Raw genomic sequence first — 15927 nt, 5'->3', positions numbered from 1 at the left:
GTAATTATTAAAACATTTTGTTTTATGACATATATTTTTAAATATAAATTATGCTCTGAAGTTGTGTCTCAACATGCAGCCTTATAATTGCTACCAAAACCTGAATCGAGATTAAGATAAAAAAATTAATTTAAAAAAACTTTTTTTTTTTTGGGTAACCACTCATTCACACACGCTCACTTCATGTAACATGGTGTCTCCCAGGCTGAGGAACGAACCCCTGCCAACCAGCACTGAAGGCAAGTGACGGTTCCACTCCTCCACCTGGAGCCCTAATGTAATAAAAAGTGAGCGACATTATTCTGCAGACATGACGTCATCATTGACCTTAGGTCAACCGAAGGTGAGTTCTCTCTTCTAGCTTTCAAACCATATTACAGTTATTTTTTAGACATAATCGAGTGTGTCACTCAACTAAATAACTCAACCCTTTTACTCATACTACCAGACATACATAGCGTAGCAGCTAATGGATTACCAGACATGTATGTTTAAATTAATGTGTTTAAATAAATAAATAAATAAATAAATAAATAAATAAATAACACCATGCCACCTGACAGAAATTTAAAGCTGTTTATTTAGTTTATACACTGCTAATCGCTCAGAAGCAATTTATCAACATGATAATACTAAAAAAAAAAAAAGAAAAAAAAAAAAAGAAAGACGGACACCATAGCCTACAACTGATGCTGAGTTCATTAGTATTTGGTATGGTATTATTTTTGTATTATTTTTGTTCATACTGGAAATTATGCTGTAAGTGTTAGCCTTTCTGTCTACAGAATGTTGATGTTAATGTTCTGGTAAGGGCGGCACGGTGGACGAGTGGTTAGCACGTCCACCTCCCAGTTCTGAGGACTCCGGTTTGAGTTCAGGCTCCGGCCTTCCTGGGTGGAGTATGCATGTTCTCCCCGTGCCCGCGTGGGTCTTCTCCGGGTACTCCGGTCTCCTCCCACATTCCAAAGACATGCATGGCAGGTTAATTGGGCACTCAGAATTGTTCCTAGGTGTGCTTGTGAGTGTGGATGGTTGTTCGTCTCTGTGTGCCCTGCGATTGGCTGGCAACCAGTCCAGGGTGTCCCCCGCCTACTGCCCAGAGCCAGCTGAGATAGGCGCCAGCACCCCCCGCGACCCTTGTGAGGAATAAGCGGTCAAGAAAATGGATGGATGGATGGATGGATGTTCTGGTAAACTTTTTCTGATTTGGTGGCGCTCCCTAGAGGCCACGGGGCCTTAGCATTTAACTAAAAAGTGAGCCAGCTATGCAGGAACGGATAAGATAAAATACATAAAGTAAATGATCTGTTTTTCAAATATTTTCTAAATTGTTTTCTAATTATGGAATGCCACTGTTGTTTACCTATACTTTATGACGACATCTCCCTCTGGTGGACGGTATCAGCACGCCAATCTCTCCTCCCCTCGGTGATCAACAACCAGCCAGTGAAATGTTATGCTGGTTGGCTAAACCTCCACAGTCCACACAGAAGCAAAATGGCCGATAGTAAACTAACAGATCTTACAGCGTCTGTCACTCATATGTGGGTTATTATGTGTGCTTTGTTTACAGCCTGAGAACTACAGTCGTGCAAAAAGGATACTAGCCTTCCAACGATTCACGTTTCGGTGATGTCATTTCTTATCCAACTTAGCCTTGAAAGCCTCGAAGAACTAGCTCGTTAAGCTAGCTTACCTAGCTAGCCCGTAGGTCTGCGAGCATATTTGCACGGGACGCACTTTATTTCCGATGTGATTCCCGAGGTGAGTCAACCTTTCGCCTATTTTTTTTGCATTGTTCCCCATTTGTGTGCTTGTTGTTGTCTCGGGGGTTTTACGCAGGTCAAAGATTTTGAAGTCTGCTTCGATTGCGTTGCAACGCGGTACGTAAGTGTATGGTAAACATAGTTATTAATAAGTGGCATGTCGTAATGTTGACCATTAAGTGTACAGCTGGATAGTAGGCTCTGGCTGGAATTAATGCGTGTATTTTGTGGCCTTTTAGGATATTCAGTGTGTAAGTTAGGTCAAAAGGGGCGCACAGTTTATGAGTAACGGGGGTATTGGCGTCGACGTGCTGTATCGTCGATTGTAGCTGTGTCTGACGGGCATGATCCCATCTTTGCCCCCGGGCTCTTCCGGTCACGGCGACCGTGCAGCAGCCCGCCTCGCAGGTCAACTAGCTGCTGCAGTTGTGGTGGCCTGAGTATCCTTGCCATTCGTTTACATTGGACACAAACGTGTGGACCTGTTCATACCATGTGTTTGTATAATTGTTGATTTTGTAATGTATTATACTAGGTTGGTCAGAAGTAACATACATAATCTGGTTACTGTAATGTAGGGCTGCTCGATTATGGAAAAAATAATAATCACGATTATTGTGGTAATAATTGAAATCACGATTGTTCAAAACGATTATTTGTTTTTGTTCAAAGCAAGAAAATGTTTAAACATTTGAAAATATTAAGACAAATAAAAAAATAATAATATGTAAGCTAATTTTGGACCATACAGACTTAATAATAATAAATTATTATTTATGTTAGCAAAATTTTGAAGTTGGTGTGCAATATGACTTGTGGGGTGTAATCTAGTTTTGACGGGTGGTTGGTGAAATAACTTGTGTGGGCATGCCTCAAAACAACTAAAAATTAATATTATGGTTGCAGCTATCAAATATTTTGGTATTCAGATATCCTACTGAAAATTCTAGCGAACAATCGGGTATTTGGATAGAAATAAAAACATACTTGTTCAGTATATAGCCTATTTTTGGTTAAACAAGCATAGATACAGAAGATAAAAAAAACACATTTTCATGTAATTAACAACCAACTGGTTTTCATTTTTGGATAGCTAATCAACAAACTTGTCAGCAAACTATTTTCCTCTGAAACAGTGAGATTTTAGACAAATCTCTTCCCATAGATTTTATTCAATGGAAATAAAGTGACGTCAGACCCACAATAGCAATTTTTGTCGGCTAAATAAATATCCCATTTGAGTAAGCCCGGTTTGTTAATAAGTGATCAGTAGGAATGGCAAATTAGTCAGGCTGTCAGCATCAAGGAGAACATGTTTTTAAAAAATTAAGCATTCCCTCGCTATAACGCGGTTCACTTTTCATGGCTTTGCTGTTTTGTAGTTTTTTTTGTTTTTTTTGTTTTTGTTTTTTTTGTTTTTGTTTTTTTTTTACACAGTAATATACCTATTTTATAAAATTTATGAAAGTTTGAACATTGAGAATGTTTAAACAAGAGAGAATTTGAGAAAATGTAAATACGTCGAAAAAAGTGTATAAACCTTGTGGTGTGGGGATTTAGAGCCTTAAAACATGTATAATAAATTTAAAACATAAAGACAACTTCACGAATTTTGGGTATTTTTTGGAACCGAACCCCAGCGGAAAACAAGGGAACACTGTACATCAGACTCGAGGTGTATTTTCATCAACAATAAAGTTTTGCATGGTTTATTGATCATGTTTGTGTAACTAATTGGTAAAACATATCAATAAAAACGCAAACTTCTTTTTGACTATTTATTTAGTACCATGCTTTTAAACCACTAAGCAGCAGGTCATCCCTTTAGCTGTGGGTGAGTCACGAAATATCTGTCCACTTTAACACCACAGTCTACACTTCTGTAGGACTGGTGATGCTTTACAGGTTGTGCCGATCATAGTTTCATTTTGACATATGGAATAGTCTTAAAAAATAACATTCAATAAGGTTTCATGATTTTATAGAACACAGGAAAATATAAATATGTTTATCTTTGTCAGATGCCACACATAAGGATAAAAAATCGGGCATTTAACAGCTTTGGTCGTATTGTGTGTAAAGTGTGCAGATAATCTTATCATAGCTCCCCCACAAACATAAAGATTATCTTTTTTTTTTTTTTTTTTTTTTTCTTTTTTTTTTTTTTCTTTTTTTTGAAGAGCTCAGAATTGTTCATTCGGTAGTCTTACCGATTCAACGTCTTGTCATCATTGCTCTTTTTTTTTTTTTTTTTTTTTTTTTTTTTGTGTGTATGTGTGCGTGCGTTTGCGTGCGTTTGCGTGCGTGCGTTTGCGTGTGTGCGTTTGCGTGCGTTTGCGTGCGTGCGCGTGCGTTTGCGTGCGTGCAAATACGTATAAATTTATACTCATTCATTCACCTAAAACCTTATAAATATCCCATTACCCTTCGCCCTAACCAGGTACCTCAGAATCCCGCCAGAGTCATAAACATAAAGATTATCATCTCAACACTGGTCAAGACGATTCCAGTTCCCCGTGAGAGACCTCTCGCATTATACTATATGTGATTTACTCAAAACCGGAAGAGGGGGGGGGACTTTTTTTAATTAAAAAAAAATATATATATATATATATATTTTTTTTGCTGTAACACGAGACACACCATGGAAGACAACAAAGGCGACGAACTGGAAGTAATGATGGTGGTTTGTGGACCACTTCTCCCATGAACTGGTCCTCCATGGTAGAGGTCCACCAGACTTTGTGCTTCTCGTCGGACATGCTTGTCAAGACGCTATCGGTGACCCTTTACTATCGGTGACGCGCATGCGCAGTAGATGCCACCATCTTGGATCGCCAACTACGGCAACCACACTAGAACAAATGCCTCTATATGCGAACGCGAAACATGAAAAAAAAAAAATATAGATTATTGATGCATTTTAAAGTAACTAAGTCATTTTCAATCCTAAAATGAACGTTTTACTTTTGACCTCATTACATTATAGTGAGTCTGAATTGTTGCACTTTACAGTAAGTCTGCGGTGTGTGTGTGTGTTTTAAATGACCCCCCTGCCTTACCCACCCTCAAAACCTATCCTATGATATTGGCCACACATTGTTCTAAAGACAATAAAAATACTGCAGACTAGGGCTGGGCAATAAATCGAATTAATTCGATACATCGTCATTTTAAAAAATCGAATCGTTGAAAGTTTGCTAAATCGTGAAATCGAATTTTGTCTTCTGGATGATTAAAAGCTGTTGTTCTTATGTTCTGTTACATCCAATGCTTTTATGTGATGTAATTTTGTGTTAAAACTGATCTAGAATCAGTATACGTTACTGGTGTCTAAACATTTTGCACAGGAATTATTTTTGAATAAATGAAACCTTTATGTAAACGTTTGTTGGATTTATTAGGTTAAAATCGATTAAAATTGTAATGGTCCTGAATGACTGCAAAAATCGAGATTTTATTTTTTGGCCATATCGCCCAGCCCTACTGCAGACTAAACGTAATTATTAACAATGAAGACTCACTAGGAATGTAATTGGGGTCAAAAGTAAAACGCTTGTGTTTAAAACCTGTAGAATTAAAATACTTTCTTTATAATGCATCAAGAATCTAAGATTTTCTTCAATGTTGTACCATGTTTTTACATACGCTCGCTATCGCGCAGGCATATAAAGGTATTTTGTTCTAGTGACGCTGTAGTTGGCGATTCAAGATGGCGGGATCTTCTGCGCATGCACGTCACCGATCGTGCAAGGTCACCAATAGCGTCTAGCAATGCTTTCTGATATGCTTGTTTTTTTTTTTTTTTTTTTTTTATGATATGCTTGTTGTTTTTGTATACGACACACGTCTTTTTCAGTTAGGGCGCATCTTGATTGGCTATATTCCGTTTGACGTCACAGTTGGTGGCGCAGGCACACCTCGGCGTCTCCGCCGACAATTAAGATTTTTGTCGGAAATATTGAACATGTTCATTATTTAAGATTGTCGGCCCCGACTGGTTTCGGACCCAATTATCGGGACAAATCCACTCTTAAAGGAACAGTTCGGATTTTTTGACATGAATCTCTATTTCATCCTCACCTCCAGTGTGTGCGATCATCACTGACTTACCCCTGACAGCGTTCTGTGACACGAGTTTTGGTCCGGTGTTGGTCGAGAGGACTGTAGTCCGGCAAGTTGACTTGGATCACGGAAATAAAGCGTTTTTCTTCTAAAAACAATTTGTGTTCAAAAGAGTGATACATTTGCATAATTAAAATCCTTTTCTGAAAAAAGTCAGACGCCATTACCGCCGGGCACTATTTTTCTGTTCGTTCGTATCACTGCGCGGCGCTCCGCATACAGCTGATAGACACGCACTAATCTACAAGTTGTCTTTTTGAAGGCGGAAGGCGCGGCTATCAGCTGTCTTCAGCGCGTGGATCAGCTGTATGCGGGGTGCCGCGCAGTGATACGAACGAACAGAAAAGTAGTGCCCGGCGGTAATGGCGTCTGACTTTTTTTCAGAAAGGAGTTTAGTGTGCAAATGTATCACGCTTTTGAACACAAATAGTTTTTAGAAGAAAAACGCTTTATTTCCGTGACACCAGCCAGCTTGCTGGACTATTTTCCTCACGTCCAACACCGGACCACAACTCGTGTCACAGAACGCTGTCAGGGGTAAGTCCGTGATGATCGCACACACTGGAGTTTAGGATGAAATAGACATTCATGTCAAAAAATCCGAACTATCTTTTTTTAATATTTGTTCTTATTTTAATTTTTTTGGAGACACATACCCCTTATGTCATATGGCCTCTCTCTACTTTCAAAGAGCTTCTAAATACTGTGGCAGAGTAGATTGTTGTAAGCCTTATACTTTATTTTGTGCTATTTTAAACTCAACTAAGACATACATTTTCATTGTGTTTAATTTAATAAATAGTGAATGTGTTGGTTCTGTATGTATGTATATATATATATATATATATATATATATATATATATATATATATATATATATATATATATTAGGGGTGTGAATTGCCTAGTACCTGACGATTCGATTCGTATCACGATTCACAGGTCACGATTCGATTCGATACCGATTAATCCCGATACGAATTTATAAGTCGATTGTTGCGATTTTTTTTCATTCAAATTTAGAAAATACTAATCAGTAAGCTTGTAGAGTGTAAGATTTATATGAAAATGTATTATTTATTTATCTGAAATTTCAGTCTTATAGAGGTTGTAATCTGTTTCATGTTTGAACAGCATTAAAATAAAATATTAAGGCTTAATGTTCCGTTCATATAACATTCTTCCATGCTCAAGGTGTGAATCCGAACCCGAAGTCAGACGTTTTGTTGAATATTTTTCCATTAAAAATGGAAGTTTAAAAATCGATTCACACACACACACACACACAAAAAAAGGCAATGATGATAAGACGTTGAATCGGTAAGACTACCGAATGAACAATTCTGAGCTCTTAAAAAAAAAAAAAAAAAAAATCGATTTTTTTATTGAATCGATTCGAGAATCGTGCGATGTAGTATCGCGAAATATCGCCGAATCGATTTTTTTAACACCCCATATATATATATATATATATATATATATATATATATATATATATATATATATATATATATATATATATATATATATATATATATATATATATATTAGGGGTGTCACGATTCGCCAACTCCACGATTCGATTTAAATTTCGATTTTGGGGTCACGATTCGATTTTTTTTTCGATATTTTTTATTATTTTTTTTTTCTCCGCTCCCCCACTTTATAACACAGAGGCATATGCTTCTGTAGGCTAAGGCTAGTCTATGATCATTGGTTCTATTCATTGTACAGTAAATCTTATTTCAAAAGATCGGCTACATATAGGTGATGCAATTTCCATATTATTTTTGTGTAAATTTATGTAATATATGATAATTGACATTAGGCAGGAATGATCAAATTCAAAGAATTTATTTACAATATAAAGTTAACCGTCTTGTTCTTACTGAAGTGTAAAATAAAAAATAAAAAAACAAAAACAAAAAGTCACAGTGGGTGCCTGCCATCTATTGACTGTTTTTGGTTACAACAGTGTGCTGCGCGTTCCTCTTAAAATAATGTGCAACAACAACAAAAAATATATTGTATCCAAAGTCATGGAACAAATACAGCCTGAACAAACTATATCCCAACATTTACAGTTGCTGGGCATACTGTAGCGTGGTTCAAGTACACTAATTAAATGTTTGAATCCAGCGTTTTCCACAGCCGAATAAGGCTGCAGGTCTGCTGCTATAAATAGACCTATGGCGTTAGTTATAGCTTTCGCGCGAGCTGAAGTGTGTGGAAGTTTCACTGTAAATGAGGATGAAATTGGTTGGACCGTTGTTTTCCCACTTCTAGTTGAATTTGATAAATCTAAATCTTTGTGATGCCTGCGTAAATGTCCCGTCATGTTTGTCGTGTTTCCCGTGGCCGAGTACAGTACGCGCACATAGCATATCTTGCAAACTGTGGTCTTTTTATCGACAACGTGAACGTTGTCGACATAACTCACCGGGAACGCAAAATGTTTCCAAACTGGTGACGAGAGAAGCGGGAGCGGCTTGAAGCACCATTGCTGTGTCTGTCCGCGCTTGCCATCATGACTGCAGGAGAAGTCAGCTAACCCCGGGTTTTCATTGACTGCGGTTGCGGTGCGGTGCGTCTTGACTGCGTGCTCCGGACGGGTCAATTTTTTTGTCAATCCACACCGGCTCCGCACAGCTGCGGTCCGGCAGCTCCGTCGCCGCCCACTTCCCAACGTATCTCGCGGGACCGTGCGTGCGCGATCATGTGGCATTTCACAACGACAAACATACAGAAAGTCTGTGCTTCTTCTGCTATGAGATTCCATGCAGCATCTTTTTTTTGGTTGTCCTTGTAAAGTATATTAATAACGAGAGTCGGGTCAGTGCGTGCTCAAGGCGAGCGCCACTCTTTATTTCTGTCTTCCGCGTCCGGCTGCCGCTCAGTACGGCAAGCGAGACGGGCACAACAAGCAATCGCGAACATCAAACTCACAATACATTACAGTCTTTATAAAAAGGAAGTGCCGTGTCATATATTATTTTGTGGTTTTCCACCTCCAATTTATGAAACCTCTCCGCGTCCATGTTCGCTGGTGTCTAAACCGTGAATGAGCACATGGCCCGGCGACGCCCACGTCACGTTCTGCTGATAAGCTTGCGAAATAGGAGCTGGCGAGTGTTTTTTTCTGAAAGGTAACCGGAAATTTATTTTGAAACTGCCTCTGTCTTCCTGTCCCGCTCGATGTGTTTTGTGCTAGCTTGCCATTTGCCGGAGGCCTACCGCTGCGGCGTCCGGCAAAAATAGAAAATAGGTCTATCCTTGCGGAAGGCTTGCGGCACGCCGGCGGGGGGGGGGGGGGGGGCATCGAATCGAGTGTCCTCTCTTCTATTTCGATGCTCGAAATCGTGACGTAATTTCGATCGATTTCGATAAAAAATCGAAATCGTGACACCCTTAATATATATATATATATATATATATATATAGAGGTGTTATGCTAAGCTGAACACACCACTGTTAGCTAGCGGGGATTCAATGCAAGGCAATGCAGCTCCATTCATATAGTGCATTTAATACACAACATAATTCAATGTGTTTAGCTTATCATGGTGAAAAGTTCAGCGGAGTCTCTTCTCTTTTAACTTACCTTCGAAGCATGTGTCTCGCGTTGTGGGTGCGTGTGTGACCGGCTACTGTGATACACGGCATACACTACTGATTGGTTCTGGCTCTTGCACGGCTAACCTATTGTAACACAGGATCTTCGTGAAGACAAGTGTTTGTGGATCGCTCCAAATGGAGGTCGTGGAAAGAAACAGTCGGAGAGGGAATAGCTCCAGCTTTCACTTTATTTCCTCGTCTCGTTCTCATTCAACTTCCCTCACAATCGTTCCCCCTCCTTTCTCTCTCTCTGTATCCTTCCGCGCCACACGCTCATCTCCCACAATGTAGTTCCGGTCCCCCCAAATCAAAACAAAATAGACCCCAACAAATACATATAATAATATGAAAATAAATCCTCTTACATATTTCCTTCTCTTCAAAATGAAATGTCCACATTTCGTCTGGAACATATCAACAGACAAAATTAACAAAATTGAACCAAATTCAATCATCATTGTACAAACATAAGACCCCTCAAAAAACTACACACCATTAGGAAGTGGTACACATATCCCATAAACACTTAACACAGGCATGTGCCATCATTTTTTTTTTTTGTAAACACATTTAGCATAAACACCTCATGCAAGAAGGCGCTGTGGCCTTCGAATAATACGGCCACTCCTGGTCATAGATGGCCCTGAAGGGTCACCTAGAGGACGCAATCCTGGCTCATGGGAGACGCGGCCTGTTAGTCTCCTCTGTGCCGGCACAGAAGGCCTAGCGGGCCCTGACAGTTGAGTCAACCCACTATCACCAAAACGAATAGGAAGAGAACCGGACAATGCCGTGTAACTCGGCGTACGGTCCCTGGCAGGAAAAGACACAGTTTTTGGTAATATTACCTCAGTGCCCCGGAAAGGTTTCAAACGATCATAGTGAATAGTTTTTCGTGCGGCCTGAGTATCTTTAACATCCAACAGCTGGTACAAGAGACCATCCTCATCAACAGAAATGACCTTAAAAGGCCCGGTCCAGTTTGGACATAGCTTCTGTCGTTGTGTGGTAGGATCATCAATCCACACCAAATCCCCACAACCATAAGGCTTGAAATTAACCTGTTGGTTATAGTAGTATTCACGTTTTAGTTCTTGTTCCTCACGAAACCTGTGAACTGTCTCAAATGCCAAGTTCATGCGTGACACTAGTTCTGACCCATAGTTTTGTGGGGTGTCCAATTCTCTGGGCGGGGCCACTTGGACCTCTGCAGGTAGCCTTGGCTCTCTGCCATGAGCAAGAAAATAGGGTGAATACCCCGTGCTTGAGTGTGGGGTGGCATTAAAAGATAGAACCACAGCAGGTAGGTAATAGTCCCATTCACCCCCATGATCCTGAATCAATTTAGCCAATTGTCCTTTCAATGTCCGATTGAATCTTTCCACCATACCATTCCCCCGTGGGTGATATGGCGATGTCCTTTTCTTTTTAATGTTTAGTCGTTGACATATAGTTTGTACCACCTCTGATTCATATTGCCGGCCCTGATCTGAAAACAGTTCTTCAGGAACACCATGGTCAGGGATGTATCGCTCACAAAATAACTGGGCCACTGTCGCCGCTTTTTGGTCCGTCATGGGGTAGACGTTTACATACTTAGTAAAATGATCTTGTATTACCAGTACATATCTATTGCCCGCAGTCGTAATCGGAAGTTCAGTTATGTCTGTACACACAAACTGAAACGGTCTGTCAGACTGGATAGAATGTAAAGGCGCTTTGCGTTGTGGCACCGGTTTCCTGAAGGCTTCACATGACTCGCACAGGTTACAAAAGTTTTCAAGGTCGGATCTCATTCCTGGCCAATAGCACATGTTCAATGCTCGCTTAACAGTGCGCTCAGCACTGTAATGACCAGAACACGGATTGCCATGAAGAAAATGCATCGTCTCTGTAACAAGTGAGGCTGGTATTACCACCTGATAATAGTCCAGTTTCCCCGGGACACTGCGACCTGTGCGACAGAGTACATCATCACATAGCACTAACTTGGGAAACTGCCACCAAAGTTTTCTCTGAACCCGACCTTTAACCTGTCTCAGATAAGGGCGTTTTTGATTTTTCACCCAGGCATATACCTCAGCGAGCACGGTATCAGAAAGTTGTGCGGAAATTATGTCATCAGTCTGAACAGACAATGTCGGCAGTAACATAGTGTTCAACCGTTCAGTGTTGCAGTCAACAAAACATACCTGAGATGAGGCACTGTTGTCAACAGAAGGTTGTCCAACTGAGCCTAACAAGTCTGAAGTGGGGGCCACCACTTCAGCATCATCAGGGAAGGGATGACATTCCACTGAGCGGGAAGTTGTCCTCTCAGTGGATTCCTGTGCCACCATAGGAATCCGTGACATTGCATCAGCATTCGTATGTTTCTTTCCTTCTTTGTGCGTAATTCTCCATTGATAGGGATCCAGTTCCAACGCCCAACGGCCTCGGCGTCCCGTGGGGTCATGCGTCAGATCCATTTTTCTTAAACTGAGCAGAGGACGATGATCAGTAACAATAGTGAATGGATTACAGTTCAAATAGTGTCTGAAGTGTCTAATTGACCAAACAATAGCATATAATTCTTTGTCATAGGTAGACCACTTTCTCTCAGTCTTTGAAAGAACATGACTTGCGTAAGCCACCACCCTTTCAAGCCCGTTTTGAACCTGAGAGAGTACTGAGCCAATTGCAAAATTGGAGGCATCCGTACTCAAAATAAATGGTTGGTCAAAATTAGGGAAGGCCATTATTGGTGCGGAAGTAAGTGCATCTTTCAATGTCTGAAAAGCCACACAACATTCATCAGTCCACTGGAAAAGTACTTGTTTTTGTGTGAGTCTATGCAGAGGCTGTGCCACGAACGCATATTTATGTACAAAACGTCTATAATATGAGCACAAACCCAAAAATGCGCGTACCTCGGTTGGTGAACGTGGCACAGGCCAGTCACGGATGCGTGCACTGTTGACAGGGTCCAACGTGAGCCCGTCACGGGATACAATGTGTCCCATATATTTCACACTCGTTTTGCAAAAATCACATTTTCTGGGGTTTAGTTTCAAACCTGCTTCTCTAAAACGCCCAAGAATGTCTTTGAGATTATGCAAGTGCTCTTCAAAGCTTTTACCCATGCAAATAATGTCATCTAAATAAATGACACAGGTCGTCCAGTGAAGTCCCCTCAGCACAAGTTCCATGAGTCTCTGAAATGTTGGTGGAGAGTTTTTTAAGCCCATGGGCATTACTTTAAATTGGTAAAGACCATCACCTGTTGTGAACGCGGTTTTGTGTCTATCCGCAGGATCCATTTTCACCTGCCAATACCCGCTTGACATATCCATTGTTGAGAAAAATTGAGAACCCGACAATGCGTCCAAACTATCGTCCACCCTTGGTAAGGGATGTGCGTCAGTAACAGTAACAGAGTTTAGTTTCCGAAAGTCCACACAAAACCTGTACGAACCATCTTTCTTTCTCACCATCACTACTGGACTTGCCCACGGGCTCATACTGTCCTCTATCAAGTCTTGTGCCTTGAGAGCGTCCACCTGACGGTGGATTTCTGCCTTCATTTTAGGAGACGTACGATAAGCTCTCTGTGAAATTGGGTTGTCACAAGTTGTAGTTATTCTGTGTGTAACTAGGTCCGTCCTGCCAAAGTCATGTGGGTGTTGACTAAACACATCGGCAAAAGAGGTCAAAGTTTCTGTCAATTGATTTTTCTGAATCTGCGTCAGTTCTAAGTCTTTCACATCTGGAAGGATGACTGGCTCAGCACCGTTAGGCACCTCAATATTCATATTACCAATGGAACAGTCAATAGTAGTGTATTCACCTTGGCCATCCTCAGAGATAGCATGAAAACGTCCTATCTGTGTACCACCATGTAACATGACCTCCTCATGAGAAAGATTTGCCACCCGAATGCAAATAGAGCCTTGTTCTACATTAGCCACAGTCCATGCAAAACCCGTATTAGATTGATCTGTGTAATGTGGTTCAAACACACCTGCATAGCTGTTGGGTTTCAGTCCCTTTTGAGGTGCCACAATAGTTGCTGCGATGACCTTTTCAGACAGAGCGGGAATTGGGACTGTGGATGACACAGAAACAGCAGCCAAGCATGGAACATATCGACGTGGACTAACCAGTGGTACTGTTCTTCCCTCGACATCCAATACCATGTTCCGTGTGTCCACGGTGATACCATTGGCAACTAGGAAATCCCAACCCAATATAACAGGTTTGGTACAGTTCCTGACAACTTGAAGCGGGTGTACCATTGGCTTGTGTGCAATACTCAGGTTAACTGAAATAGAGCCTACAGAGTCCAGAGGATCACCTGTGACCCCAGTGAGAGGAATAAATTGCTTCACAATTGGCTTTCTCTGTAAAGCATGTGTACTCATTCTGAAATCCTCACTAATGACCGAAATGTCAGCCCCCGTGTCAACAAATGCATGTACCACTGTGTCTTCAACAATAATTGAGACATATCTCCTCTCATTATCAGTCAACAATGTACTGTCACTTACAGGTGTGTCAGATGATGTGTCCAAGTCTTTTTGGGCCTGGGAGCAAGTAGTTGACAACTGGCCCTCATCGTCAACTACTCGTAGTTTCCCTGATCCGTCTGAGGACGTGAAGGAGACTGGAAACGTACACGTCCAGCTGGACTCGGAGATCGTTGATGATGTCCCCCGGCGTATCGATCAGGAGAGCGGCCACGATCCGTGTAGCTCCTCCGTGAAGGACTGTAGCCTCTCCTATTGCGTTGCGATGATTCCGATTGAGTGCGTGGACCTTGTTGGTTGTACACCTCCTCATCACGTCGGGAGGTCCGGTACGCACTGCGACTAGTTGAGTTTCTTTCGTAGGATGAATCTCTGCGACGAGGTGGTGATCCGTAGTATCGTTCTGCAGGATAGCGATCACGTCGTAGTCCCTCAGGTGTGAAACTCCTGTGACGAAATCCATAGCCAGCGCCACCACGGCATTGTGAATCCTGCCCTTGCTGGCTAACTGTCAATTGTAGTCGTTCCACCTTGTCTGATAATGCCTCAATGGTCTTTAACATCTTCTTCATGTCATCTGCATTAGCTGAGTGGACACCCAGGGGAGCAGCCATGGGAAGAGGAGGTGTCACGATAGGCGAAACTGCAGGATAAGTGGGTGCTGCAGGAAAAGGCCCCTGAGCAGCAAACACTCTGCTTGCTTGATGGGCAGTCTCAATTTGTACCGCAAACTTCAGAGCCTCTTCAAGTGTTTTCACACCTTGTTCGTGGCATCGTAGTTGCAGATATGGATCAAGTCCAGCAATGAAGCGGCGAAATTTCTCTCCACTTTTAGCGTCATCACCATATGTCGGGAAAGCTTCTTCAACCAAGCGGCTGATCTCTGCAGCAAACACAGGAAGAGCCTCACCAGGAAGACGGCCACGTGCATTAATGTAACTTTGAAATGTTGATAAATAGGCAGCTTGTCCAAAAACAGCCTTCAGTTTCTCTTTAGTGATTGTATAGTCGCTCTTGTCTTCATCAGATAGACTGTCCCAGTAACTGAATGCGGCCCCACCCAAGCATGTAGGTAACAGCTTTGCTAAACTGTCCTCGTCAGCCTCAGAGTGAGCACCAACAGTCACCTCAAAGTGTCTGCACCATCTCGAAAAATCCTCCTTACCATCCCCCATAAAAATTTGGCGGTAATGTGGGATGGCGCGGTTCTTACTCAACTGAAAGGACAGCTCGTTCCAAAAATTGTTCGCCATAGCTGAAAGTTCGTAGTGAAAAGCAGTTTGTAAATTGTCCACCTGTTAGCTGACAAGCGCGGTCCTCCTTCGTCGAAGCGAGCCGTTGTCCTCCTGTCCTCTTGTGGACAAGGTATCGGGCAACGTTCACTTTTCGTCGGCCGCCGCTAGCTTAGCACAGGCTCTCGAACGGAGCGCAAATTCAACCTCACTCACCGCTGAAAATCCACAAACCGCTGCCACCAGTGTAACACAGGATCTTCGTGAAGACAAGTGTTTGTGGATCGCTCCAAATGGAGGTCGTGGAAAGAAACAGTCGGAGAGGGAATAGCTCCAGCTTTCACTTTATTTCCTCGTCTCGTTCTCATTCAACTTCCCTCACAATCGTTCCCCCTCCTTTCTCTCTCTCTGTATCCTTCCGCGCCACACGCTCATCTCCCACAATGTAGTTCCGGTCCCCCCAAATCAAAACAAAATAGACCCCAACAAATACATATAATAATATGAAAATAAATCCTCTTACACTATCAAATGCTGCTATGGGCGTTACGTTGCTGGAGTTGGACTCCATAACAGACAGAGACGCTCTGGGCTGCATTCGAAGCGAAAAGACGGAGTTTTAAATGGATCGCTCATATCGGCCGTCAGATTAATAAAACAGACCGATACCGATATGTACCAATA

At 41.8% G+C, this 15927-nt stretch overlaps 2 protein-coding genes across 4 annotated transcripts in view; one reads left to right on the top strand and one right to left on the bottom strand.

The window, feature by feature from the left end:
* Positions 1 to 1446: 1446 nt before the first annotated feature.
* The window catches only part of tnrc6bb.1 (trinucleotide repeat containing adaptor 6Bb.1), a 61044-nt gene continuing 46563 nt past the window's right edge, over positions 1447 to 15927 (top strand). Inside the window, exon 1 of the mRNA XM_077502033.1 lies at positions 1447 to 1764. The gene's annotated coding sequence lies outside the window, so the exon portion shown is untranslated. The remainder of the gene's footprint in view (positions 1765 to 15927) is intronic.
* LOC144004677 (uncharacterized) lies at positions 9822 to 15281 on the bottom strand. Of its 3 annotated transcripts, none has more exons than XR_013279430.1 (2): positions 13507 to 13561; positions 9822 to 11984 (listed from the first exon to the last, which is right to left on the bottom strand). XR_013279430.1 is itself a non-coding variant. In XM_077502079.1 (2 exons), exon 1 carries the CDS (start codon positions 15262 to 15264, stop codon positions 14107 to 14109), a length of 1158 nt encoding a protein of 385 aa, XP_077358205.1. In that variant the 5' UTR covers positions 15265 to 15281; the 3' UTR covers positions 10058 to 11984; positions 14033 to 14106. The 3 variants fall into 3 exon arrangements, 2 of the variants coding, with proteins under 2 accessions (XP_077358205.1, XP_077358214.1); XM_077502079.1 differs by lacking the exon at positions 13507 to 13561 and adding an exon at positions 14033 to 15281 and having other exon boundaries at positions 10058 to 11984; XM_077502088.1 differs by lacking the exons at positions 9822 to 11984; positions 13507 to 13561 and adding exons at positions 13578 to 13590; positions 14033 to 15281.

Source organism: Festucalex cinctus, chromosome 1, assembly GCF_051991245.1.
Source record: "Festucalex cinctus isolate MCC-2025b chromosome 1, RoL_Fcin_1.0, whole genome shotgun sequence".
Taxonomy (NCBI): Eukaryota; Metazoa; Chordata; class Actinopteri; order Syngnathiformes; family Syngnathidae; genus Festucalex; species Festucalex cinctus.
Note: the sequence above shows the minus strand (reverse complement) of the source record. Positions and strands in the feature narration are given on the sequence as shown.